We start from the raw sequence: 27,685 nt of genomic DNA, 5'->3' as shown, positions 1-27,685 counted from the left end.
AGTCATTTTCACAATGTTGTTTCTTCCAATCCAAGAAAATGGTATATCTATCCATCTATTTGTATCATCTTTAATTTCTTTCATCAGTGTCTTATAATTTTCTGCATACAGGTCTTTTGTCTCCTTAGGTAGGTTTATTCCTAGATATTTTATTCTTTTTGTTGCAATGGTAAATGGGAGTGTTTTCTTAATTTCACTTTCAGATTTTTTCATCATTAGTGTATAAGAATGCCAGAGATTTCTGTGCATTAACTTCGCTCAACTTCTTTTTCCCAACAGTTCAGAAGCTGTTTCCTTTGGAAAGTCTTCCCCAGTTTACTCTTTCCACCTGATTGCTTCTTATCACTGTGGCCATCGTTCAGAAGGTTTATTTGCACTGATTCGTCTGTTGCTCTGTGTTTTTAAGTCAGTGTGTGGGTGCATGTGAGTGTGGAATGTACACGTCCTGGCTGCTGCATAGCTCTCAGGGGCTCTCTTTGTGCATGTATCTGTATATTGTGGCTATATGTGGGCATCGATGTATATATAGCTGTATGTGTATTTACCTAAGTTTTAAACACAATAATTTACTATGTGCCACACACTGGACTAAGTGCCTTTCAACTCAACAAAGTAGGTGCTATCATCATCATCCACATTTTCCATATAAGAAAACTGAAGTGCAGAGAGTTAAGGTAACTTGTCCGATATCACCCAGCCCAGCTAGTGGTGAGGCCAGGGTTTGACTGTGGTGGTCTGATTGTGCTCTTCATCATGACACCATCCTTGGAAAGCTGCTCGGCTGACTCCCAGGCAGTGGCTTCAGGAAAGACCTTGCCTTCAACTCAGACCATTAACCCATTTACTGCTGACACAGGGCGGGCACAGATGGGGTGGGGTGGTGGTGGAGAAACAGATGGGAGCTAACTTCCATCTTAATTACGCTGGTTGAATGCCTGCCACAGGCAAGGTTGGGCCAGGTGCTAAGGGGACACAGATGGAGCACTCCCTTGATTTTAAGGAACAGGCCTGGGTTGGAGGGATTCTCCTCAGGCTGCTGCTGCGGGAGAGCCCGCCCAGCTTCATCTTGGTCCTGGGGCCCCTGAGCCATCTCCACAAACACAGGTGAACTTTGAGAAGGTCAGAGCTTTCCAGTTGCAGATGCAAGTGAATTGGAGCAAAACAGAGCCCACGTGCTCGACACGTGGAAACTCTCAAAGACAATGGCATGGACATATATACGCTACCAAACGTAAAATAGATAACTAGTGGGAAGCAGCTGCATAGCACAGGGAGATGAACTAGGCGGTTTGTGACCACCTAGAGGGGTGGGATAGGGAGGGTGGGAGGGAGGGAGATGCAAGAGGGAGGAGATATGGGAACATACATATATGTATAACTGATTCACTTTGTTATAAAGCAGAAACAAACACACCATTGTAGAGCAATTATACTCCAATAAAGATGTTAAAAAAAAAAAAAAAGACAACGGTTTATAAACTTGCCAAGGGCTGGGGAAGTAAACACGTCCCAGAGAGCCAGGGAGCAGTTCTCTGGCAGTGATGCGCGCAAACAGAAAGCACAGCCTTCCGGTGCTCTCCTTAAGGTGGTCTTGGTTTTTGAACCCAGAGGCTTGCTCACAGCTAATCCACATGAACTGCTTAGTGCCATGCTTGTGGAGAGCAAGCTCTTAGTAAATGCTGATGGTTGCTATCAGCATTGCTTGTCACAAAAGGAACCTGTGATACATCTGTAAAGCTGTCTGTTCACGAAACCTCCTTGCCTTGTTGAAAGCTGTCCACTCCATTCTAACAAACTTTCAGGGTTTCTCAGCCACCTCTACTTTTCAACACGAAAATTTATTATATACTTCTTAGGTGTGTAAATATATATATATCTACACACATATATATTACTATTATTATCCCCATTTGACAGATGAAAAATTGGAACTCAGAGAAGCAAAGCAACTTGCCTAAGGTCACACAGCCTAAGCAGAAGTACTTTGCTTGTCCATTACACTAGAACCTCTAGAATCTAGGTGGGCTTCCCGAGCCCAGATACAAGCAGAATCTGGGCTGAAGAGCTGCTGTTCTTGCTCTTACCCTTTGGGGCCTGGCTGTGCCACACCTGTATTCCATGATGTCCACTAGTCAGAAGATTTCCTTTACCCAATCTATATATCTGCCAACAAACATATATTTACTGAGTACTAGCATAATTGTCACTCTCCTACAATTAACAGAGAAATTATTAAGTTCAGAGTAAATTACTTTACCTTACCTTTGTATAGAACATGACTGTTTACTTTCAAATAGTTGGTTTTGCTTCATGCTTTCAACTCTGGGATCTAGGAATGATTATTTTCATTTCACAGCTGCAGGAACTGAGGTCAAAGAGGAGCTTTCCAAAGTTGCACAGATAGGAATGGGGGAGCTGAGCCTAAAAGCTAGCTGACGCCACGCCCAGTGTTCTGACCATCACACTGGGCTGCTTCCTCAGCGCCAGGGCCCTGGGGGCTCCCCCTGCTCCAGTCAGGCCTGTGAAAGGAAGACCGGGGTCACTGCTGCGTGGACCCCTGTGCTCTTGATAGCCACACTTCCACTCAGGTCTGCTCCCCAGCCTCACCGTCCCCTTTCTCCAAGGGGATGAGAACACCCGGCCCTTCCCTGTCCTCTGCGCTCCAGGTCTGGGTGGACCCTCTGCCCCTAATGCAGATTACGCTGAGGGGAAAGTGGTGAGACTTAGGAGGAGCATTCCTATGTTTCATGGGAATGAAAATAGCCCTTTGGTTTTTGCTGAACAGCTGTATCCCCGTGGTAGGTTTCCCGTTAGGATGGAATGCAGATCTAGGGCAGGCCGGTGCTGTGGTTGAGGGAGGGGGAAGTCACAGAGCCAGACTTGAAATATACACTAGAATCGGACACCATATTGCTCTTGTCTCCCAGAACGAGGAGTCTTGCCTCAAGCTGAGGCTAGCACGGGCCTTGCTAGGAGGGCTGGGCTGTGTCAGGCTGTGTATGAGCCAGGGTCTGCACTCCTCTCTTGGGTGGGCGTGCTGGAGGGGAGAGGGAGCTGGGCTTTTGGGGACCCCGGGTAAGAAGACCTCAGTGAGGCAAGTGAAGGAAAAGTTTGCGGGATTTGCAGCTGCTGCTCTTCAACAGAATATAGCGGGCAGTTTTGAGCTGTTTTTTCAATGTGTTCGAGTGTCTGGGGCCCTGGTGACCTGGCCGGCCTCTGGGGGGCAGCCTGGGTGGGTCTGGAAGACAGAGCTCCCCGCTGTGTTGGGGGCAGGGTACAAGCTAGAGAAGCCACCAGCTCCGGATTGTTTTTTGGATCCTTCCGACTCTTTTCAGCCAAATTGATATTCCCTCGCATTGTGTGAAAACTTTGGCTCCCACGCTGGGACTCCGGAGCTTGGCCTGGAGCAAATGTTGCCTTTGGGGCATGCTGTGTTGTTGGTGGGGAGTGGGGGGACTTGGGGGGTGGGGAGGACCTCCTCTTACCCCGCCCTCAGCCTCGGTGTTTCCTCAGCGGCTAGAGGCTGCCTTCCCTCTAGGCAGGCGGTGGGGTCCAGGTTACCCCAGTGTCCTGCAGGGCTGGTGGTGGTTCTCCAGACTCTCCACGACATTGTAGCAGTTCACAAACATAGCCTCCCTTCCCCGCAGAAGCTTCCTGAATGCCTCCCTCAACAGCCCTGTCTCCCCATATCTAGGACCCAGCAGACCTGTCCAGCCCTTGGAGGAAGGGCCCCCAGGAACTGTCTGTCAGAGGGGCCAGGAAGGCCAAGGCCACTGGCACTGGAGTCCAGGAAAAAGCCACAGACACAGGTCAGCGGGAGGGCTCCCTCCCTGCAGCCTTTATCTGAGCAAGTCTCTTAGCACAGAATGTTCTGGTTGGTGTTTCTTGTACATAAATCTTTATTCCAATTGCAGTAGCTTTGATGGGAGAAATAGGGCCCATTTCGTCATGCTTTCACCTTAATCAAACGTCTCTCATGCCAAAGCTGTCTATGTTTCTAGTTTGCCCTATTTGGATTGGATTTTGGGGCGGCGGGCCGTGGGACAGGGAGAGTTACAGATGAATGAATACCGCCATTTGCTTTTTTTGTCAGAGGGACAATTTGGGCCTGTTCTTACACAAACTAGATAGGCATTTTACCCTGGGGGGAAGGGGAAGGGTAGGAAAGCAAAATGTCCATTTCAAGCTAAGTGCTCTAAGGGGGAAAGTTTTTTGCCTTTGTGGAAAATACAAAAACAAAACAAAATACAGACAAATAAAAGTTGCCGGGGAAGGTAGCAGCTGGAGGATGGGTAGAGCCCTGTGCCAGGCTGTACCCTGGAGTCCCTGTCATCTCCAGCTATCTCTAAGACACTCCTGATAGTCAGTGATAATGAGCACATCCCCCCGGCTTCAAGAAAAACAAAACAAAACAACAAAAGGAAACTACCCAGGGTGCTGGATTTCTTGGAAGCCTGGGGATCCTGATGCTGGTAAAGATGACACACCTTCCCCCTCTTTCTGCTCTGCTCCCTGTCCTCACACCCCTTTGCTCCACTGTCTCTTTCTCTTGTTTAGTGTCCTCTGTCAGGGAGGGGCAGAGAGTCGTGTTCCCTTCTGGCTTGGCCCACCTCTCCTCCACCCCTTTCCCGGTTATTTGTGTTGGTTCTCACTCATCTTTGTCTTTTCTCCCCACACCATCTTCTCTGCAGTTCCCATGACCCCATCCACCTTTGATCACTTGTGGAAGTCACCCAATTAGGAATTAAAAAGTTATTTTCAGGCCGGCCTCTGGTTCCTCTGATTCTAGGCTGACGTTGGGGCCATTGGAAGTTGCTGTGGGGCCATGAATGGGTGACAAGAGTGTTGGAGGCCTTCATGTTTTCTTGGGTAATGGAGTCTTTCTGCAGGAAGCCACTGGGGGATAAATTGAGGGCCAGCCATTAGAACTAAGGCAATCTTAACATGAAATCAGATCTACCATGACAGGCCTCCTGAGATTATTTCGTTACAACTCTTCCAGGGAGCTTTTTAGCAAACAGCAGATCTCCCCCTAAAAAAAATGAGCCAGACTTACGGGTCTTTGGTGCAAGTCTCCTCCTATCTATCTGGTGAGTCCCTGCAGGACCCAGCCTGGGCCCCTCTGAGGTCAGAGGCGGCCCTGCGCCCGGCGGCGGGGATCTGCCTTCTGATGAGGCTCCACAGATCTCTCCGAATGAAGCAATCAAGGCTCGGGAATCTGGGCTGTGGGATAGGTAATCCAAGGATTAGGTAGCTTTGGCTCTGGAATGCAGAACAAAGTTGCAATCCAGCAGACTTCCCTTCCTAATTACACCGGGCTTAGGCTGATTTAATCTGAACCCGGTTAGCCTTTCCTGAAGTGTGGCAAGGCTGGTTGGGGGGCGATGGGAGAGTGAGGGTTACAGGTGGGTCTGAGGGAAAGCCAGGGGGTGCTGTGTACCTTTCTCCCTGCAGCCTTCATCCCAAGGCTTGCAGATGGTCACCCTGGGCAAAATGACTGGAGGGCCGGCACACAGGCTGCTTCCAAAAATTTAATAAATAATGGTTCTTTAAAACTGTATAAACTATAAATTACCATGCAGTCCTTATAATTTAAAATAATTTACAGGTTGAGGTAGGGAGGGGCGCCGGAGAGTGTGGAGGGGGAGCTGGGAGAGGTTGAGGGCTGTCGGCCGGTCAGGCTCTCCTCCCAGCTTTCCTGCTGAGCACACACACGCAGGCCGTGTCGATCCGGATGAACCGCCAGGCAGCCTGCTTGCCATCCATGGTCAGCGCCTTGACGAAGGTGTGGGTCGTGGTACAATATGAGTTCCAGTGCTTCGAGTCGATGCCCCGGCATCCGCTGTCGACGGGATTGGGGTCCCGGCACTTGGTCTCAAAAAAGTACTGTTTGAATACACTATTGTTGATGTTCACCTCTCCCAACACCATCACCTCCTTGCCCTTGATGTCCGTGGCGGTGGCCTTGTCCCCCACCCACACGCTGATGCTGTCGCACACCGAGAACTCCCCCCGGTGGAAGACAGGGTGGGACGAAGACCGCTTGCTTCTGTGAGTCCTATTGAAGGGGGCGGCCCCGCCGGCCTCCAAGTCCAGATCCTGAGCGTCCGCGGCCACAGGTGGGGGCTGGGTGCTAAACAGCACGCGGGGTGAACGCAGGCGCCGCTTTTTAAAAAGTTTGGGGTCCACGGTGATCTTGCGGGTCTGCCCTGCCACCCTGGCGGCTATCGCGGCTGCCGGGCCGCTGTGGGCTCTGCGGAGGGCTGTGTCAAGGGAGTGCTGAAGGTTAGTCCAGTGGGCTTGGGGGATGGCGTGTCCTGCTGGGACATTGCTCTGGGTGTGCGCTTCTGCCTGGACACCGATCCAAAGAGCTGTGATCAGAGTGTAGAACAACATGGACATTACGCTGTGCACCTGGAATGAAACAGAAATGAGGATTATTCCACGGAGCACTGGGTGTGGGGCAAGGGCAGTTTCTGGGTCCCTCAGAGTTGACCTGCCAAGAGGATGACGAGGAGGTTTCTCCTGGTGGCTAAAAGCAAGGAGACCCTGGAATTGACCATTCAAACTGAGACGCTTCTGAGAGTGAAGGGCGGTGCTACAACAGTTACACTGGGATGACAGGCTTAAACAGGGCTGGCTCCGACAACCTGGGTGTCTGGGCACCCCATCTACAGGGTGCGCTTTCCCAGGAAGGGACGGAGCCCCTGAAATTCTGCCCTGTGGTGCGGTATGAACTCGGCAGTGCTGGTTACAGAATTCTTTGTGTTCTCTGCCTGCCAGAGAGGCAGCCATGGGCAGGCAGTATGTGTGCACCTGTGTGCAACAGGATGGCTGGGGGGGTGAGTCTGACACCTCTCCCAGTGCTGTCTCCTGCCCAACGGCTTGACTCCCCTGGGAAGGCAGTGGGCAGGGCTGCTGGGGACTTGTCTTGAAGCCTCAGCACTGAACACACCCTCTTCAGACAGTAGCACCGGGTCAGCTCTGAGATCTGGTGACTGAAAACCCACGAAGCACCATGTTTGGCAAAAAAAGTGAACATAGCTCTGGGACCATCTCAGCCAGTCCGTCTATTCAGCCACCAGCCATCTATTCGCATCTATAAACGTGATACTGATAATGGTTTCTCTTGGCGTGAGTGATGTTTTTCAGCTTTGCAAATGGCATTCGCTTCTAGTTTCTTATTAGTCTGTGAGTTAGGTTAGGATTTATCATCTCTCTTTCATATACAAGGAATGTGATCCACAGAAATTAACTAACAGGCCTACAGCTGCAAACAAAAACTGGACCAGAAATAGAATCCAAGCATGACCCCTTACTAAGCCAGTCTACCCTTCCATCCTTCCTTCCTCCCCCACTTTCTCCTTCATTCTTAAGTGTGTCTTTTAAAAAATTATTTGATCTTAAGTGAGAGTAGACCAAATGGCGTAAGTCATCTGTCCCCACAAGGCACTGCCAGCCCCTCTTAAGCATCTGCCAGATGGGGCTCTGCACTGCCCTGTACTGCTTCCCCGCCAGCAGCCACCTCCAGGCCAACTAGCTGTGAGACTAGCTCTGTTCTTGAGCTCACTTTCAGTGAACTCCTATGCACACCTGTACGTGTGTACCAGCCGTCACCCGTGGAAAGCTTCCCCAGATCTTCCTGGTGGCGTTAGAGGCATCCCCTAGAGAGGGTGTTAAACTTCCAATTTGATCCCTCTCCATCTCTCTCGCCACAGGGCATTCTGCTTCCTGCCCACTCTTCCAGCCTGGCATGGGTACCACTGCCTCCTTGAGGTCTGCTCAGATCACCCCAGCGAAAAGCCATCTCTTCCTGGTCTCAGCTTCAGAAGTGTGTGTGTGTGTGTGTGTGTGTGTGTGTGTGTGTGTGTGTGTCTGTGTGTGTGTGTTCTCTCCTACTAAATCAGTGTAGTGGAAAGAACTCTGCACTGGATCTGGGGTTAGGAAACCTTGTTTGGATTCCTAGCCCTGATACTTGTTAGCAGAGGAAAGTCACTTCATCCTCCTGAGCCCTCATTTCCTCATTGCTAAAAAGCAGGCAATAAACACTATTTCACAGGGTTGTTGTTAGGATTAAATAGGTGCTCACACACCTATTTAATTCTGAGTCATTCCAATGTCCTGCGGTCAAGGACTTTTTTTCTTCAGTTATATTGCTGCTAATTGACCCTCAAAGCACACTCCATACACATCTTTTCCTAGCACATGGGTTTACCTCTGTCAGGCTTCTTCTCAAGACTGATATTTGAGCCTGTCTCCCCACTGGCCGCAAGGTCCCGGAGGGCAGAGCCTGTCTCATCCACCTGTGCACTAGTCACTCCACCCCTTGTCTCCCATGGCGGTTTGTGCATAACCCTGCGGCCTCTCTGCATGCTGTGGATAATCGTTTACATGTCTGTCTCCCTGAGAGCACTTTGGAATCGGTGCAGTTTGAATTTACTGGGGCCATGTGCAGTGCCTGGCATGTAGTAGGTCCTCAAACTCTATAAGGAAAATGAATGAGAGAGTGAATGGGTATGGCCAGAGCAGCTCACCATCTGCCTTCTTTCCACCATTGATGCCTGGTTTCTTTTGCATTTTGTGCCTGTGACCACATGCTGTATTCCTAATCTGTTTTAAAGTGATGCATTCTTCTCTGTAATGTGCTTCTATTCAGCTGGAAATAGACAGCTCTTTGGTGAGATACCAAGAATAAAACCACCAAATTCTTTTCTCTCTGGTTACTTGGAAAAATGTTTGTGATTGCTCCAATTCTCCAGCCAGCCATGCAGAGGAAGCAGTGACACATCTGACTTTTCGACCATCATTGGTTGTGCTGGCTAATGGTCTCGCAGATAAGTGTCCAGCTGATTAGTCAATTGGCAGCTAATTCAAGCCCTTTGCTTTTGCTCCTTTTCTTGTTTCATTTCTTTCTGCCTCTCAGGACACATTATCTCACATCAGGTAGATGAAGGGAGAAGAAATGAAATGGAAATTCATCCCTTTATATCCATGTTAGTTACACTTAGACTTTGGATAGGGAAATGAAGAAAAGATGAAAATGTAGGGTTTTGATGGTAATAAGGGACATACTGCTCCCTATTTCCAATTACCAGAGGTTCCCACCTCATTCTGGAGTCCCCTCTTTGGTGAGCTCATCCTCTTCTAAGGAGTCAACTGCAGTTTCTGTGCAGTTGATGCGCATGCCAGGATCTCTGGTCCAGCTCCTCTTTTGAAAGCCAGTTCTGAATCCCCAGCTTCCTGATGGGCAACTCCCCATGGATGCTGACATTTTAAATGCAAGCCATCCAAAACAAAAACCTTTGTTTTCATAATCCTTGCTAGGATCATCATTCTCCCCTTCCTCCTCTTTACTCAACAGAAGCTGCCCCATTTGGGGCCACTTGATGATTTGTGAATTAGTTCCACAGCTACTATCTCTTGTGAGCATCTGTCCCCATGCTCCTAAACATGTTTCTCTGCACTTCCTTTTTCTGTTACTGGAGCCACCATTCCTTCATTCACCAGCTCCAAGCCTCAACTCATGACTGGACTCTGCTCTTTCCTCTTTGACCTCCATCCAGCCCTTTTTGTCTGCTTCAGTAGCATCTCTTTTTTTTTTTTTTGTATTAAAAAAAATTTTTATTCGAGTATAGTTGGTTTACAACGTTGTGTTAGTTTCAGGTGTACAGCAAAGTAAATCAGTTATACATATAGATATATCCACTCTTTTTTTTTTTTTTTTTTTTTTTTTTTTAGTAGTATCTCTTGAAACTATACTTTCTATTCTCACCTCTATGTTCCCGGTTCAGGTCATGGAACAGTCTCCCAGCTGATGTCCTGCACCCTCATCTGTCTTCTTCCAATACCTACCATCCCTGGCCGCCCCATTTAACTTCTTAAAGAACTGCTCTGATCACATCACCCTGCTCAAAGGATCCAGTGGTGAGTGGTTGTCTAGTATGCCACTAGGTTGCTCAGCCTGGCAGACAGACCCTGCTCTCCTTCTACTCCCTTCACATATTTTGCATTCCAGGCAAACAGAATTCCTCGGAGGCAGTGCCGGCTCTGTGCTCCCCCACCCCCACCCCCACCCCGTTGCCCTCGGTTCAAACTCTTTTGTGCCAGGCATTCTTCCCTGTGTCCCTCCCTGTGTGTCTTTTTGCTCTCCACCTGGGCTTGTCAGAGTCCTTCCTGTTGGCTTTAACACCCACCTTAATAGCCGCCTCCACTGGGGAGCTTTTCCTATTTCCAAAGAGACCAGTTCTCTCCCTTCTCCATCTCTAAAAGCATTTCCTTAATGCTCTTTTATGGCAACATATTCTCCTCTTATCCTCCCACCTAGAGGGTAAGGTCCCTGGAGGCAGAAACGCATCCTGTCCATCTTTGTCGTGTGCACGTTACCTAGCCCTCGCAGGGAGCTCCACCTCTTAAGAGTCAGTGAGTGTGTGAACAAGTCTCCTCCTTCTGTGTCCCTTAACTTCTCCATCTGAGTGGTGATGTTTAAGGTATCTTCCAACTCTGACACTCTTTGGGTTTAAGCAATTATAAAATTTTCTGCTCTGCCTAGAGCTCTGCTGGTTCTACTCAACTGACTACACAGAGTTCTTAAAGTCGAATGCTCAGCTCCTCATTGCACTGTCCAGATAACCTGTGGTACCTGGTGGCATTTGATCACAGTGGAGATTTGCATCCTGGAGAGATTGTTTTATTGTTTCATTGAGATTTAAAAATGTTGCAAATACATCTCTCATTTGGGTCTTAGAGTAAAGGTTGTTTTCTTTTTTTAATTACTCATAACAGAATGCCCCTATAACCTTTAAAAAAAAAAAGTCTTTCGTTTAAAAAATCATGAGTGGATAAGAAAGAAAAGAAAAATTAGTATGTTTTCTATTGTAGTAATTGAAAGCACAAAGCACGGTCTGCAAAAGAACATTCTCTCCTTGATGTGAACCAGGGAGGAGTTTTATTTATTTATTTTTAAAAACAACCTTTGAAGCCTTTCTCCCGAAGAGATGACAGTCCTCGCTGGGGCTTCACTAAGCAGAGACCTGTGAGCGGAATGATTAGCTGGGGAGGATGCAGTTAGGGGCTCACATGATGGAACATGTTCTGTTTAATGTGTGAATGTTCTGTGTTTGTTCTGCTCCCACCAGAATGGAAGATAAATGACTAAAAGTTGAGGGACCCGTCAGGGGCCTTTTATCCATCTACTCAAGGTCCGCCCAGCTTTCTTCACCCTCTCCCAGGCCGAAGGTACATTCTGTGGCTTGCCAGTGGTTCACACACTCCAGTAATAAGAGAAATTTCCTGCACCAGGTGAATGATTTCACACAGGTTCTGGCCTCACCTGAATAGGTGATGAAGCTGCTGGGCAGGGCTAAGCAACTGGTCCACCTCTGTGGCCAGGACAGCTGATGGCGCTGGGGGGCCCGGCGACCGTGCCTTTGGAGGTGCATTGTAGAGGGAGAGAGAGAATTCCTGCCTTCGCGGGAGGAGTGTCAAGAGAGAGCTGTTAGTGATTCTCAGGCTAGAGATTAGATCAGTGAACCAGGGTCACTAAGCGTTAGCAAGAGAGGAAATCCTCCTGGCTGAGGAAATCCAGCCTCCTCCTCCTCCTCCATCTCACTCGCCACATTACAAGTGCGGGTCAGGAATCATTTCTTGTTTTACACTTGGCCTCCACTTGCAATGTAAACTGGCTGCTGTCTTCAGACTGGGACTCAGTCGGGTGTTGGGGCCTGCGTGGAGTGAGCTTTCCAGGGAGAAATCCCTGAGGCTGCAGCACGGAAAGGCACTGACAATAAAATCCAGCTCCTCTGCAAGCATCTCCCAGGCTGAATTTATTAAGGGGAAGCATGAACTGGAAGGGACGTCAGAGTTGATCAAGGCCAGAGGTTCAGTGCATTAGAGTCACCTGGAGGGCTTGTTAAACCACAGACTGCCGAGCCCACCCCCAGAGTTTCTGATTCAGTAGGTCTGGGGTGGGGCCCAAAAATCTGCATTTCCCACAAGTTCCCAGGTGATACTGATGCTGCTGGTTTGGGGACCACATTTTGAGAACCACTCATCGAGTCCAATCCTTGAACCTTAGGGAGGAGAGAGATGGGCCTTGCAGAGGCTCAGCGACCTGGGGTTATGCAGCCAGTGAGTGGCAGGCTCTCATGTGGGCACTTGGCATTGCTCAGCCTCAGCTGCTCTAGAGGCGAGAGGCCTGAGGCTGCACACGGACTGTAATTGATGGGCCCTGGGCTGCGTTTACTCAACCTCCAACATCAAAATGAAAATTCTGTCAACAGGTTGTGAGTTTTACCGTCCTGAAGCCATAAATCCAGATTCCAGGGAATAGTTGGACATTTAATTGTTTTATATCTTGTTTATCAGATTTCTAGACATCATGCAGACTGGATCCAAAAGCACTTAAAATGCCCACGATAGAAATATGCAGCCAGAAAGCACTAGCAGGTGCAGGCATCTGTGGATTTATTGTCTACTCCAGGATGGAATGGAGACAGAATCTACTGGTCTGAATTCTTAGAGACACATCTTAAAATGAATGAGGAGAGATCATAATTACATCATGATCAATTTAATTGTCTCATTACTCATCACAACAAACCTAGCAGGTGGGTCTTATTCTTCCCATTTTACAGAAGAGGAAACAGAGACTCAGTAATAGTAAATAACTTGACCACAGGCAGAAGGCTGGTGGAAGTGGAACTTACCCCTGTCTTCAGACCTGGAGCTCTCCCCACCCTCCACTCCACAGCCAAGGGCATGAAGAGTGATCAGGGACCTTCAATCTCATAAGATCACCTGCTCAGACAGACCAGGAGCTGTGTGGAGGATCTGACCGGCACTGTCTATTTGAGACCCTGTGTTCTGTTCCTTTAGAGGTGCATGGCTCAGACTCTTATCGTGTCCTTGGAAGTCATGGGGCCAGCCTGAGAGCTTGGGCGACGTCCTCTCCAGATGAGCTAGGAGGGCCACATGTGCTGGGTCACTAGGAGCCACCCGGGTCCCTGCTGATTGACAGCTGGCACCGATGCCCCATCCTCAGCCTGGGGCTCATTTCCAGTTGTCCTGGCAGCTCTAGAGCTAGGAACCTTGGTGAGACAGATGCCTCTCAGGTGCTTACCTCAGTGTGGCCAGGACAGAAAGCTGCTCCCTTGGAAAAGCTGTTATTGGGCCCAGACGCTGAGCTGAGCTTGGGTCCAGCATGCCATCCAGCCCCTTGGACTGCACGACACCAGGCCAGGACTCTGTGGGAGGAGAGAGCTGGCATTAGATCGGCTCTTCACCACGTTCTCTAGTAGACAGGTAGCTGTGTCCCAAGCAGGAGGGGAGGGAGGTGCCAACACAGTAAACCCTGTTTCCTTTCTTTCTTTCTTATTTTTTAAATTAATTAATTAATTTATTTATTTATTTTGGTTGCGTTGGGTCTTTGTTGCTGCGCGCGGGCTTTCTCTAGTTGTGGCAAGCGGGGGCTACTCTTCGTGGCAGGGCTCAGGCTTCTTACTGCGGTGGCTTCTCTTGTTGTGGAGCACGGGCTCTAGGCACGCGGGCTCAGTAGTTGTGGCATATGGGCTCAGTAGTTGTGGCTCACGGGCTCTAGAGCGCAGGCTCAGTAGTCGTGGCACACGGGCTTAGTTGCTCCGTGGCATGTGGGATCTTCCCGAGCCAGGGCTCGAATCCATGTCCTCTGCATTGACAGGCGGATTCTTAACCATTGCGCCACCAGGGAGGTCCCAAACCCCGTTTTCTTGAGTGTTGGGACTTTGCCAGCATCAGGACCAAAGGAGAAGACAGAGCTCAGCTACCAAATTTGCCAGGGGCCTGAACTTGCACAGACCTGCGGCGGCACCTGCCTCTCACTCTTGTGCCAGAGCTCTTGGTTTCTGCCTGGACACAGTCTATGGCTGATCTTACACTCAGTGTCGGTGCTTCTAGTCCCACATCAGAGTCCAGCTCTAGCAGGCCCATAATCCAGGATTGAAATGGAATTATTCTGTACATTATACCCACAGATACAGTAGACCCAACTCTGGACCAGCATAACTAAGGTAAATTACTCAGAAGAAAAAGTCCTGACAATTGAGAACATGTTGGCGTTTTGATGAGAATCTAGAACAAGTCATGGTGGCAAAGAAGGCAACCTGACCACTTGATAGGTAACAGAGAGCTGTTACAGAACTAGGATGCCAATCTCAGAGTTCAAATTTTAGGAAAGTCACATTTTACGAATCAGGAGCTAGGGAGCTGATGCAATGAGGAAAAAAATTCTATTCAATTTTAGGTTGTAGTTCCTAGAAGCAACGGTAGGTGTCTATTCTTTTACTTCTGTAAACCTCGTATATGTAGGTGTTTCATTCATTCATTCAACAACATTTCCTAAGCACGTATTTCTACTGTGTGCCAAGTACTATCCTAGGTGCTAGGGACCCAGCAATGAATAAGATCAACAAGGTCTCTGCTCTTGTGGAGTTTACAGTCTTGTGTAAATAAACATCTTCAGATTCTTTACATGCCCTGCAGGTAAGCAGGGTATGAGGATAAAGGGTGATAGCAGGGTGTAGTGAGGGGCCATTGTAGACAGGGTGCTCAGTGGAGAGTTCTCTGAGGAAGTGGCCTTCAAGTTGATGTCTGAAGGATGAGAAGGAATGGGGGAGAGAGCATTCCAGGCAGAAGGAACAGCAATTGCAAAGGCTGTGGGGTAGAAACAAGTCAAAGATGCTGAGCATGTAGGGAAGAGACCAAAGAAATGAGTTGGAGAGGTAGAAGGATGTAGGGAGAAACTATGGTTTTACCCTCTGGGCAGTGGAAAGGGAGTGGAAGGCTTTAAGCTGGAGGGTTACTTGACATTTTTTGTGAATGAATGAATGAATGGTTATGTCTATTGCAGAACTTGTCATAGGGTGGGGTAGCTCTCCCACCAAAAATGTTGTAGAATGACATCTTTATCCTTCCTGTCTAGACTGTCTTTTCAACTCCCAAACCCCTTTTCCCATCATGCCTCTTCCTAGTGTGGGGCTACCCCCACCCCCCATCTTCCTGCAACACCCCCTCTCATCTTGTGCTATGGAAGCAAATGTCAGTGAAGCCACCATGGCCCCCAAGTCCCTGATCACACAGAGGAGCTGGAGGACAAGGAAGTAGAAAGGGCCTTGGGTGGTTTTCCTGCTGTTAGAAGTCATGAAATTAAGGACTGAGATGTTACTATTCCTCTTTCTGACCCACTTTACTCAGAATATCATTTTTCCTCTAGAAATACCAGAAAAACCTTCATGTACTCAACTGGGGTTCAGGCCTAGAGATGAACACTTACTCAAACACCCTAAAAAAAGTTAGATTCCGTAGCAAAGACCATTTTCAGGCTCCCTCAGGGTTGGATTGAGCACAGGAGAGGGAGGATAGCAGGTTCCCCACAGCAGGAGGTGAGTATTCTAGGGTCTTGTTGCATCACTCATGGGAAGAGGATCTGGTCCACAAACCCTTCAGCTGGGTGTTTGGCCAAACCTGCCTGATCACCAGATTGGAATCTACAGAGCTGTGTCCTGGCCCATTTTTCTCTCATTTGTGTGTAAGTTGCCAAGTATCTTTAAGCATCTCTGAGGCTTCTGCATAGAATGAGGAACCAGCAGGGAGGATAGCTAAGGTCTCCTCCAGCTCTGATCGCCTGTGATTCTATGGGCATTAGTGTTTCCAGCCTGCCTCCTTACTGAGTGCTTAAGGAATGCTTTCCTGCCTGTCCAAACACTGGAATTTATTTATTTCATTAATTAAACACTAAACTTGGAGGCGTTGCACCAGCCACTGTGCTAGGTGCTAGGGAAGCAAAGAAGAATGAGACATAGCTCAACTTCCAAGAGCAAGTAAGCTAGAGGTAAGGAAAGCAAATACATGAACAGCGTTTAAAGCACAATATGTTAAGTATGATAGATGTCTGACATGATATGGAAAACATAGTGGAGGGAGGAATTTGTTTTATTTGGCCAGATTAGCCCGAGACATATGTTCATAGAGGAAGGAACATTTGAGCAGGGTTCTTAAGAATGAATAGGAGAGCATCAGGGAAAAAGGGAAAGGCATCACAGAGCCCCAGAAGTCCAACATGGCTTAAGAGGGAGTCTTGGGGGAGGGTGAGAAAGGTATGTGATGGGCGTTATATAGCAGCAGGTACTTATGAGCTTGCAGAGCTCACTGCTGTGACCTATCTGCTGATTGTACCTTCCTATGTGACACAGAAGGCCTACACTTTAATCTTTGGGACAATCAGGGAAGTAAGAGTGACTCTCTTTGAAAATATTCTATATATTCCACTGTAAGCCAGCATGGCCTCCAATCCAGCTGATTAGAAGGAGAGAGAAGGTCGATCTAAATCAAACATTCCACAACTCCTAGGCAGACCTGCCTTCTTGGAGGATCAGCTCTAGACTGACCACAAAGGGTTCCCTGGCCATATATCTGCAACCTCTGGGCCAAGCCACCTTTGCATGCCAGGATCTCTTGCCAACCACATCTAGATGCCTGATTGCTATACTTGAGATCCTGTGTCTTTGGCCTTCTCTTGTTCAGTGTAGGTACAGGTAGTTTACTACTGGAGAGAGCAATTTCCGGTCCAGAATCCTGAAACACTAAGTGATTTTCATAGATATTGTTGTCGTTGTTTTCAGTCTTATGCTAGTGAAGGTTGGGGCTCTGAAATCAAATCCGATTTAAATATTACCAATTTCTAATGCAAAGATATTAGGAACAAACAACCCAAATGCATATCTATTCTTAAACTCAGGCGGTAATCACTTAGACAGTTTTCACACTTTTATAAAAGCATGGAAATAAATCCCAGCTCATCTCAGGACAGTGTTCTATTCCTTCTTACAGGGCACGAAAGAATGCTATGAAATCTGGTGTACCCCTTCTAGACCAGGACAATGCTGGCCTGTCCTGGGTCTCAGTCTTTAAAGCAGTATTTCTCAAAGTGAGGTCTACCATAGTACTGGCAATATCTTGGAACTTGTTAAAAATGCAGATTCTTAGGCTCTACCATAGGCCTAGCAATGCTGAGTGAAACCCAGCAATCCGAGTTTTAATCTCTGCAGGTGATTCTTATGCACATCCAAATTTGAGGATCATCGTTTTGGAGGGTCCCATTCTGGTCCCCTTCCAATTGCAGCCTCTCCCTTGGGTAAGGGATCCAGGGCTGAGAGAGAGTGATAACCCAGAGTCAGCCTACTTCTGTGGGGTGCCTGCTTGACTATAATTTTCCATATCACGATCAACATTATGTCTAGACCACACCCCAGAACCCCTGAGCAACCAGACTTGAGTCAGCTAGAGCTAAAGCGTCTTCTGAAGACCCCCTGAGGTTAAACGTGTTTGTATGGCCCTCTCTGTTGACACTTGTCTCAGCCTCCCCTTCACTTTCATATGGTCTCAGTGATCTTGTGGTCAATTTCAGAATACAAACTGTGTTTTGTAAAGCTCCCAAGGTGACCCCAAGGAAAAGCCAGGTCTGAGAATCACAGCTATACAGGGGGAATGGGAAACTTGACAATGGCTTTGATGAGCTAGCAATTAAGAAAAATTATCAAGAAATTAATATAGCTCAGAAAATATAAAGTGCAGGTATGATCACATCATAGGCAACAAGAAGGTGTGAGAATATAGCTTGCAGACTCTCGGGGGGATATTTCCCCTGTCTCCCCTTCCCACCTCCCCACCCCCTGCAATTGTCTAGATATAATTGACATTTGTGAGTTGGAAGGTTTTCTTTTTACTCCTGGCATGCCACTTAAAATGTTCTTTGGTGTTGGAGCTATGGTTAGCTTATTATTAAGTCCAATGATTATTTGCTGCCAGTTTTAGTACCAAAAACTGGGGGATGCTTGACCAAAAAGACTTCTTGGATCGCTCATTCCTCACAGGTGCTGGGACACAATGGCTAATCCCAAGAGCAGTTTACACCACATCAAAGATGCTAGAGCAGCTGGCGTGAACTGCATCCTCCTTCCTCCTAGATTCCACCTGCTGGAGTTCTGTGGGCTGGGAAAACTCACTAGAAAGGCTGGGCATTAAGAACATGTTGCTGAGGACATAATAATAACTGCTGGTGCTGTCGCTGTGGTTTTCACTGCTGTAACTGTTCCCCTTAATTCTCCCCTCTCTCTGTTAGTTCTTTCTCTGAGCCTATACACAAAGAAAATTTGAAATCTTTTACATTGAAAGTCTGTTTTCCTAATTTTTAGCCTAACCAGACGTTTTCTAGTATGGACTATGACTGTGGGGTTTGCTGACTAGGAGCTTTCTTTGGGGGAAAAAAATTCAGTTCGGGCCATTTTGAGACCATTTGATGTGTTTTAACTGTTTATTGGTTTTGGCACATCCAATAGGAAAATAGCATCTGGCAATAAGGACTTAGGAAGACATTAAGGTTCAGCAAAACCGCTATTCTTTTTGAAAGTTTCAATGCTGACAATTCTAAAGTGCCTTGCCACTTTTCTCTAAAAGAGAAATGGTCCTGTGGCTCTTCTGGAGATTCTCAGATAAATTACAAACTCTTCCTAGCACTTCCCAGAGAGGCAGCTCAAGGAAGAAATCATCATGGTGTTGACCTTGAGCTTCAGAATCAAAGAGCATTTGCTACAAACGTGCGTGGCCTTCTGGGGTGTGTGGCGGGCCACAATTTGCATGGTATTTACCTGACTGGATTTGTGAGCTGTGGATGCATGAGCTGTGCAATGCCAACGCCACGGAGAGGTTTTTGTAACGTGGGTAATTACAACGACACGAATGTGGTAGAAGATAAGGCATCTAAACACACAGCAACCTTCCATTATAGAGTTGAGGGCAGTACATTTTTGCAAGAATAGGCTAGTAAATAACAGTCCTTGTAGTGTAGCCCATCAGCTTAGTAATACTAATGATATATCTATAATCTACATTTGAGTGCCAAAAACAATCTAATAGTTTCAAACTCTTCTGCAACCCTAAGAAAACATCTCCTCAGTTCCAACTGGCTGATCCTTAAACCACAAGAAAAAGATCCATTTCAGTTCTGCATTGGGCCTTTCCTGGCTGTTGTTCCAATACTTGGGACTAAGAGGTATTGAGGGAAAGGGGGACTCTCAGGTTGGTTGGCATCAAAGTTTACATCCAATGATACCAGTGCCTACCGAGGCCCCCAGCCCACTGTAGACCGAGATGACCGCCTGGGACAGAATACATGAATGGAAACAAAACATTGCCAGTGAATGCTAACTCAGATCCAAGCTCTTTATCCCATTTGCTTTATAAGATTAAATGTCCTCAGCTCTTTTGAGCTAGCCTTTTCCTCTCAGTGGATAGTATGTTTTCCAAGCAACAGGTCAAGCAATATTACAACACATAAGTCTATAATGCAATTCAGATGTAACTTCAGAAATTAAGACAAGCTAAAGATCCATAGCCCTGAAAAAGACCCGGGAAAAATCCTGGCTAAACAGACACACAGTGTTCTAGGGCTTTTAAAAGGCAGGCAGTTCATCCTTCCGTTAAAGAGGGATAAGGGACAAGCTGTGGGACTTGAATGTAAAGATCCCAGCAAAATGCCACCCTTACTCAAAGTGTCCATGAGATGAGGCTATTTCTGTTCGAGTAGCTGGACTTCAATTTTACTGCAAAAACTGCTGCAACCCAACCACCCTGCATCAAAGGAAACGTGGATCACAGGTAGCCAACACCAAACACATCCTGGGGACACCGAGCCCCAAGAGCACGTCAGATGCCATCCTACTCCACACACCCCCCTGGAGTGACAACTCCCTCACTCTTCCGTGCTGACATTTCCTGGCTTGTCTGCTGACTTCACACCCAGAAAATGACTCAAAGTATGAAAGAGATAACTTGGCCCAGCTTTGCCCAGGCATGCAGCACATGTGAATCCTAGGTAACCGGAGGATTACCTAGATAAGAGCTGGAAATGAAGAATTTATTTCCCTGTGTGTGTTTGTCAGGGGGCTTTGGGCTGTTTAAGCTACTTCCTGTGTATGGCTTTAACTATCCCAGCCCCAAGTGGGCGCCTACTACACAGATCATATACGCCTGATGGGGAATGTCGGAATGTCAGCGGGCTGGTTAACTGTAATGAGGGGCTATTTGATGGGCATTTTCAAGCTCACTTTAAAGAGTTTCATCTAGCTCCTTCATTACCTCAGGAGGAAAGGTCAGAGGAGATGAAAACCTGCTGTCCTCCTAAAGTCACTTGATTCTCATACAATTATATTTCAGAACACTCTCAAACTTCTAGCGTTTCTTCTTTTAGGCTTTATTTGACCGTGACATCATGAACAAAAGCAAAACCCTGCACTGGGGAAATTTACTCCAGAGCTAACAAGGGACCCACAGAGTGCATCGTCTCCAGGGACCCAGAACACTGTGGTGGGTGAGAAATTCCAAAGATGATGAAGACAGACAGTTTTCCCTGCTCCATCACCCCCTCCAGAGCTAACAAGGGACCCACAGAGTGCATCGTCTCCAGGGACCCAGAACACTGTGGGTAGTGAGAAATTCCAAAGATGAAGACAGACAGTTTTCCCTGCTCCATCACCCCCTGCCCCCCCGACACACACAGAGAAAGAAACCAGGCACTCAGCCACTCAAGAGGTAAGTTTAGATGTTTAAGATTCAAAGAAATAAAAACTATTTATTTTAGAATTTCAGTTGTTATTTTACAGAATTATAGGCTGTTAGAGCTGTAAAGAAAGGGCCGCTAGTGACTCTGAACTTCCCTTGATGGCCACAACAAACAAGGCCCTGAGGCCTGGGGCTGGTTGTGTTTTAGCCCCACCGCTTATCAGCTGTGTGACCTTTAGCAAGTGACTTAACCTCTCTGTGCCTCAGTGTCTCCTCTCAAAGGTCAGAATAATTATACCTTCTACCTTGAGTTGATGAGAGGCTTAAATAAAATAAGCATTTAGCCCAGTGGCTGGCACCTAGCTGGTGCTACATAAATGTTAGCTATTCTTATTAATACCGTTAAAGACATTCAGCTATAATCAGGCAGTGGGTTACTGGCAGGCTTGGTGCAGAACAGAAGGCAATGCCTCCTGTCCATCCCATGCCCTGGTCTGGCTGTCTCTGGCAGGAAGAAATCCTGTTTGTGTTACAGTTGTTGTCTATATTCCAGTCATTTTGGAATGGCTGGCCAGGCACATGCTCAGTGGCCCCGTCTGAGCAAGTGTGGAACACAGTCAGTCGGCAGCTGCAGGATGATTATCTGCAATCATTTGCTGACAAAGATGCTGAGTAACGAACTAAGACATTTGTTTTTGAAATGATCCATTTTCTTCAGCCTTGTCCTAGTCAGGGGCAGGAAACTACTCCAGCTATGACTAAAACTTGCCAGGCCCTGTACCGTTAATAGCATCTTTGCTTAGGGTGATTTCTGCCTAACAGGGAAAGTGGATCACAAGGAGAATAAAACACGGAGGTTATCTTCATGGTCAAATTTATGCTCAGTTATCCAGGGGTTTGGGACAGATTTAGGTATCTGCTGGATTGTTAACTTTTTGAGGTCTTGGGTGTTTTTCTCTCCATGGGGCAGTCTCAGAGGTTAGGCCCTTAATGAATGTTTATTGAACAGAATTGAAAACTCTTCCAAAGCTGCACCAGTTTATTCAAAGTAAATCATTATTTCATACTACATTGGTAAATAACAAGTGGTCCCAATTTATATTCCTGGATAACTGGGTAAGCCCCCCTTTCACGTTGGCGATGTGGTGTTTTATTCAAGAAGAAGAATGCCCCATTGCTGGGCTGACAGGTGCACTGCTGAGGAACCAAGTGTCTTAGCTCTCAGCAGCCCCTCATTCCGACTTCATTACAAGCACTAAAAAACACACAGGTGTTGGGCAAAACAAACTCCTTATTTCCAGCTTGCTTATTTTTCTTGTTCAGAATTTCTTCGGAGAAAGCTATGCTCCAATCCAGCCACTGGTTATGTTGTGCAATCCACTGGGATGGCAATCACCTCATTGTTTAGTTACAAGCCATGAAAAGATGAAGCAAAGAAAGAAAAAAGCAGAGCACACACATAGGGAATGAGGGTGGAGGCTGCACGATGATAATGAAAACCATTTGTTAGCATTTCACTCCTTTCTTTGTGAATCAGCCGAGTTCCTGGCACCAGGCCTCTGTCTGTGAAACAGAGCTGCCCTTCCAAGGCCTTCCAGGGGCTCATCCCGCCATATCTGGTCTAGAGTGTTACCCTTTGTCCCCAGGAAGGCGGGTGCTTGACTGGCTGACCCAGCTCCCTCTGGGCGTGGCTCTGGCCCTCACCTTCTGTCCCAGGGCACCTACCCATCCTGTGTGAATGTGCCCGGCCTCGGTGACTTTTAAGCCCTGCTTGAACCTGATTTGGTGCACTTTGTGTATGAAGGGCTCTCCTCTTTGCCTGAATTGTGTCCACCCGTCTGTGTCCAGGACTTGCAGCCCCAGCTTTTTTTTTAAAACTATTTCTACTTTTCTTTCTTTCAGCAGACCTGATTTCTCTATTCCCAAAATACAGACTGAAACATTTTTAAGGATAAAAACCAAAAATAAATAAAAATTTAAAAATAAAGCATAAAACAAGCAAAAACCTTTCAACAACCCCACCCCAAATTTACAGCCAGTAGAACAGTATATGTCTGCCTAAGCATCTCTGTTTTGCTTGCATTGTCCCCAAGAGAGGAAGCACCTCGAAATGCACATGTTGTATTTACAGGCAGAGACCAGCACCAGATGCTCTGTGCACTTGTGCTCATGAAGTCCTAGTACCTAAGTGCCCCACCGCTCTCTGCCTACTTCTCGAATCTATCACAGCATTTATACAAGTCTCTTATTCAGATCCATAGAGCATGGCAGCATTATCTTCAACCATCACCACCACCACCACTATCTCCACCACCATGACTGTCATTTCCACCACCTTGGCTTCCTGCATCTCCATGACCACCACAACCTCCTCCATCCTATCATCACCCATCACCACTTCCACCATTTTACCATCACCATTACCACACCCCCCACTATCAGTACCACCATCACCATTACTACCATCACCAGCATCACCACCACCACCACTACTAAAGGATTAAAGAACTTTTTGGAGTCAGGCAGGGAAGTCTGACCAGTGTTCCTCAAGGCCTCCTCTTAGGATGAGCCAGAAGAGGGTCAAGACTGGGGGTCATTTAGTCTCTTCCAAGTAGTTAAGTGAATTGTTTACGTTCCATATAACTCAACTGAGTGGTGAACAGAGCTGGGTCTAGAAATCAATATTCTTGCTTTCCGTCTGTGTATTCCATCATACTATTTTCCAGCACCCATTCTGGAAGTTGTATTTTTTTCTTTCTTTTTCCTGAGTTTTGTTATTGTTGTTAACTTTGTATTTCCAGTAATGTAGATGACATTATCTAGTTTAGATTTGATAAAATGATCTCAAAAGAGGAGTATCTATGACATTCAAGGACATTATATATAAACACACATATACTTCAGAAGGTAAAGAAGGAATTAGGTACCTCGTCCTCCAAAATGAGGCTGGTTCTTCCGTTTGCCTGTGCAGTGTTTGAGGATCAGTGCATCACTGTTGCTGACCATCTTTTGAGCTTTTCTATTTGTTCATAGTCTGAAGACAATCTGACTTTGTGTTTAGGCCCCTGCAGGAGGCAAAGCTCTCCCAGAGCCCTCCCCTCAGCTTCCAGGAGGTACTCCTCAGACTAGCGGGACTCCATGCAGTGATTGGCTCCCACTTGAAAGAGGGGAGTTCCGTGGGAGTTAAAGGCCAGCCCGAGTGTGGCTCTCTACTGGCCCCTCTGTGCCAGCCAGAGAAGGGCCACCAGTGTCCCAGGAGAAGGTTAGCTCCCTGGCATGCTTCTTCCTCATCCACTTGTTCAGACACTGGAAGTTTGAGTTTAGGCTTGTGGGGCAAAAGGGCGGGGGTGGGATAGAAGTCTCCCAAAGAGCCCCCTTAAGCCTCTCCCTTAGGCTGCCTGAGAGGCATCAATAAGGACGGAATTACCTATATTTTAGGTGTAAAATTAAATGTGATATAATATGATGCATTAAAATATGATAAATGCTTCACTAGCATAAACCATGGGTTAAAAGTGAATACAATTACTACCACTAATAATAAATAACAATTATTGTGTATTGTGTGCCAGATACTCTACTAAGGGCTTTCTAGAGATTATCTTTTTAAATACTTATTAAAAATCTTCTGAGATCAATATTATCCCCAGTTTGCAGATAAGGAAACTTCCATTCGACGTGAAGTGGGGAAGTGCAAGGGCTTAGTGGATGTGTGAAGGACAAGAGCACAGGGCTCCTGCTCTGTGGTCACTCCTCGTCACTGTTCTCCAGACTGCTCACAAATCTGACGGTTCAAAGGAGCAACAGCTTTATCCTCTGGGCTTTGTATTGATGGCCAATTTCTGCTTCTGTGACATGGATAATGTATAGGTGGGATCCTGCATAGTTTCTATTCTTGAATTTACCTAATTGCTTTTAAAAATCGGATGGTGATCTCCTATTTATAGAATACCTTGACTTCTCCACTTCTCTGTCATGAGACTCTCCTTGTTTACAACCTTGAGGGAGCCCACAGACACTGAAATGCCCTCCTCGCTGAAATACTCTAACCACCAAGGAACAGATGCTGGATGGACCCACTATTCTGACAGTAATGTAGGTACAGAAGATAGATGCTTAGAATGTGCAGTTGTTTCTTACTGAGCAATTTATAGACATGGGAATGTGTCTATTCCATGTACTCTCATACCTTTTCTGGATAAGATTTACTCTTAATTGTGAGACTGTGGAAAAACCGAAAAACAAAAAAACACAGCAAGACAGGCACTACTCACTCTGGGCTGGGTTGTGATTCTCTGTTGGTTGGCTTTTTGGGTGTGAAGACCAAGCCAGAGACTGATGGGGCCAAGTGGAGCCTGTTAAATATTTCCATTCATGGACATGCAATAGAAAACCATCTCATACATTTACAGGAAAACATCACATATAATATCTTTGTTGTGCTTAATCAGAACCAGGGTAAAATTCCAGTCACCAAGAATAGAAACTTACCCTAATGATTTCATTTTTAGTCCAAAATATACAGTGTTTTCTCTGCCTGCTCTGTTTGTCACTTTCTAAAACAAGAAATTACCAAGCTATGACTTTGGTTTGAGTGATGGGGGAAAGCAGTAGACACTGAACAGAAATAAAGAGAGATCGAATGTCAAGGGTCCTTGGTGGATGAGCATCCAGAAGTGGATTCAGTTTGTGGATTGTTGACTTTATTTCCCAGAACTGTGTGAATTACTCAGTCAGTGTTCAACTGTCCATCCAGGCTTCAGGCTCTCAGCAGTGAGTACTTCATATATATATAATAGGAGTGAATCAAAGGCAAAGAAGAGGTTGAGTGAACTATCACCAGTGGTTTGTGTGTGTGCGTGTGTGTGTGTGTGTGTGTGTGTGTTGTTTTTTTTTTTTTAAGGAAGACATGGTTGTTTTCACTGTTAGTAAATGAAATGGTCTTTTCCAAGAAGACTGAGAATCTCATGCTATGAAAAACAGGACACTTAGGCAGAAGAGAAGCACTTCCTTCCGATTTGCCACATTGAATTACATTGAACTGAGTAAATGGTTTAATATTAGGAATCATGCTGCTCTGTGTGCAGCAGATTAATGGTTTTCATTTTAAGCTCTGGGGTGAAAATCTGGCAGCTTCTTTAGCCCACCAGCCTACAGCCTTCAGAAACTCTCTTTGAAAGAGACAGGATTGCTGTCTTCTAACTTCTCAAGAATAGTGTGAACAGGAAGAGTGCAAATCATAAGAAGGCTCTTCACCAGTGAGCAATAGCTGTCACCTACAGGCCGACAGTGACACTTCGGCAGACACACCAGAAGGGCAGACATTGGCCATGAATAATGAGGCTTGGCCCTGTCCCCACTGGGCACCATGGGGGATCTGAGTAATGCTGGCACTGAGGATGGCCCTGGCTCTGGTGCAGGATCTGCAGATTTCAGTTAGGGGCCAGCCTGGGGCTGGGTCCAGGTCAGGGACAGGGAGAAACGCCTTTCTCGTTTCCCATCAGCTTGGAGCTTGAAGAGTGTTTGTGGCATGAATGAATGAGTTCTGAACAGATGGAATCAGACCAGCCCAATGCCTGCAGGCACTGGGACAAACTCAGTGAGATGGGGTTCGCCCTGCCCTTAGGAAATCTGATGTCGTCATAGAGGGAAACTGAAGACAGGGAATGAGAAAGATGGAACTATAGTAAGAAGCACTTGAGAGAGGAGGAGAGTGGGGGGAAGTACAAGGGCAGTAAAAGAGAGGAGAGAGAGGGCAAGAAAATGACCGAGGGCAGTGGGCAAAGTGAAAGAAGGTGAAGAGGGGAACCCAAAGGGCAAAGCAAGGAGAGGGGAACCAGAGGGAGAAGGAAATGGAAGAAAGACACACAGATTGAGAGAAGACCTTGAAGATGGCCTTGGCCTCAGCTCCAGTGAGAGGGAAGAAATCCCCGCGCAAATCACAAACTGACACACGCTTCAGCCTGTGCTGGTGAGGTGTGATTCCTAGATTTCCCTGGAGAAATAGCCCAAGCAAAAGGTTATCAGAGCCATTTATAATTAGCAACTCCCCCCAAAGAACCCAGATTTCACCAAACTGTCTTCTGGTGAGCGTACAAGATAATTCTGATGATGTTTCAATTAACAGTCTATTAGAATATGATTTTTGCTGGAAAAATTCCAAATCTGAGCCAAAACCCAATGGTAGCATTGCCTTGACAGAACGACACAGAGATCTTGTTCCATAGGTTAGGGTAGGGCCATATCCTAGGGTACACAGCGACTTCAACACAAAAGTCCTTCATCACAGAGCCGCCGTGCTGGGTGTGCCAGACCGGCCCTTAAGATAAATGTGAAATTCAACACCCATTTATGATAAAAACCCTGCAGAAAGTAGGCATAGAGGGAACTTTCCTCAACATAATAAAGGCCATATATGACAAACCCACAGCCAGCATTGTTCTCAATGGTGAAAAACTGAAACCATTTCCACTAAGATCAGGAACAAGACAAGGTTGCCCACTCTCACCACTCTTATTCAACATAGTTTTGGAAGTTCTAGCCACAGCAATCAGAGAAGAAAAAGAAATAAAAGGAATCCAAATAGGAAAAGAAGAAGTAAAGCTGTCACTGTTTGCAGATGACATGATACTATACATAGAGAATCCTAAGGAGGCTACCAGGAAACTACTAGAGCTAATCAATGAATTTGGCAAAGTAGCAGGATACAAAATTAATGCACAGAAATCTCTGGCATTCTTATACACTAATGATGAAAAATCTGAGAGTGAAATTAAGAAAACACTCCCATTTACCATTGCAACAAAAAGAATAAAATATCTAGGAATAAACCTACCTAAGGAGACAAAAGACTTGTATGCAGAAAACTATAAGACACTGATGAAAGAAATTAAAGATGATACAAATAGGTGGAGAAATATACCATGTTCTTGGATTGGAAGAATCAACATTGTGAAAATGACTCTACTACCCAAAGCAATCTACAGATTCAATGCAATCCCTATCAAACTACCACTAGCATTTTTTACAGAACTAGAAAAAAAAATTTCACAATTTGTATGGAAACACAAAAGACCCCAAATAGCAAAAGCAATCT

The 27,685-nt window shown here is 46.5% G+C and overlaps 1 protein-coding gene across 2 annotated transcripts in view; it reads right to left on the bottom strand.

Moving 5' to 3' along the window:
• Positions 1–5,518: 5,518 nt before the first annotated feature.
• NGF (nerve growth factor) overlaps positions 5,519–27,685 on the bottom strand; it is a 36,564-nt gene continuing 14,397 nt past the window's right edge. Inside the window, exons 2-3 of one of the 2 annotated variants that reach the window (XM_007103024.3) lie at positions 13,118–13,241; positions 5,519–6,414 (exon numbers count right to left, since the gene is read on the bottom strand). In XM_007103024.3, the coding sequence (XP_007103086.1) occupies positions 5,677–6,402 (726 nt within the window). In that variant the 5' untranslated portion in view covers positions 6,403–6,414; positions 13,118–13,241 and the 3' untranslated portion in view covers positions 5,519–5,676. Of the gene's footprint in view, positions 6,415–13,117; positions 13,574–27,685 lie in introns of those variants that run through there. The other variant, XM_055084373.1, reaches the window with a different exon arrangement.

Source organism: Physeter macrocephalus, chromosome 4, assembly GCF_002837175.3.
Source record: "Physeter macrocephalus isolate SW-GA chromosome 4, ASM283717v5, whole genome shotgun sequence".
In the NCBI taxonomy this organism is placed as follows: Eukaryota; Metazoa; Chordata; class Mammalia; order Artiodactyla; family Physeteridae; genus Physeter; species Physeter macrocephalus.
Note: the sequence above shows the minus strand (reverse complement) of the source record. Positions and strands in the feature narration are given on the sequence as shown.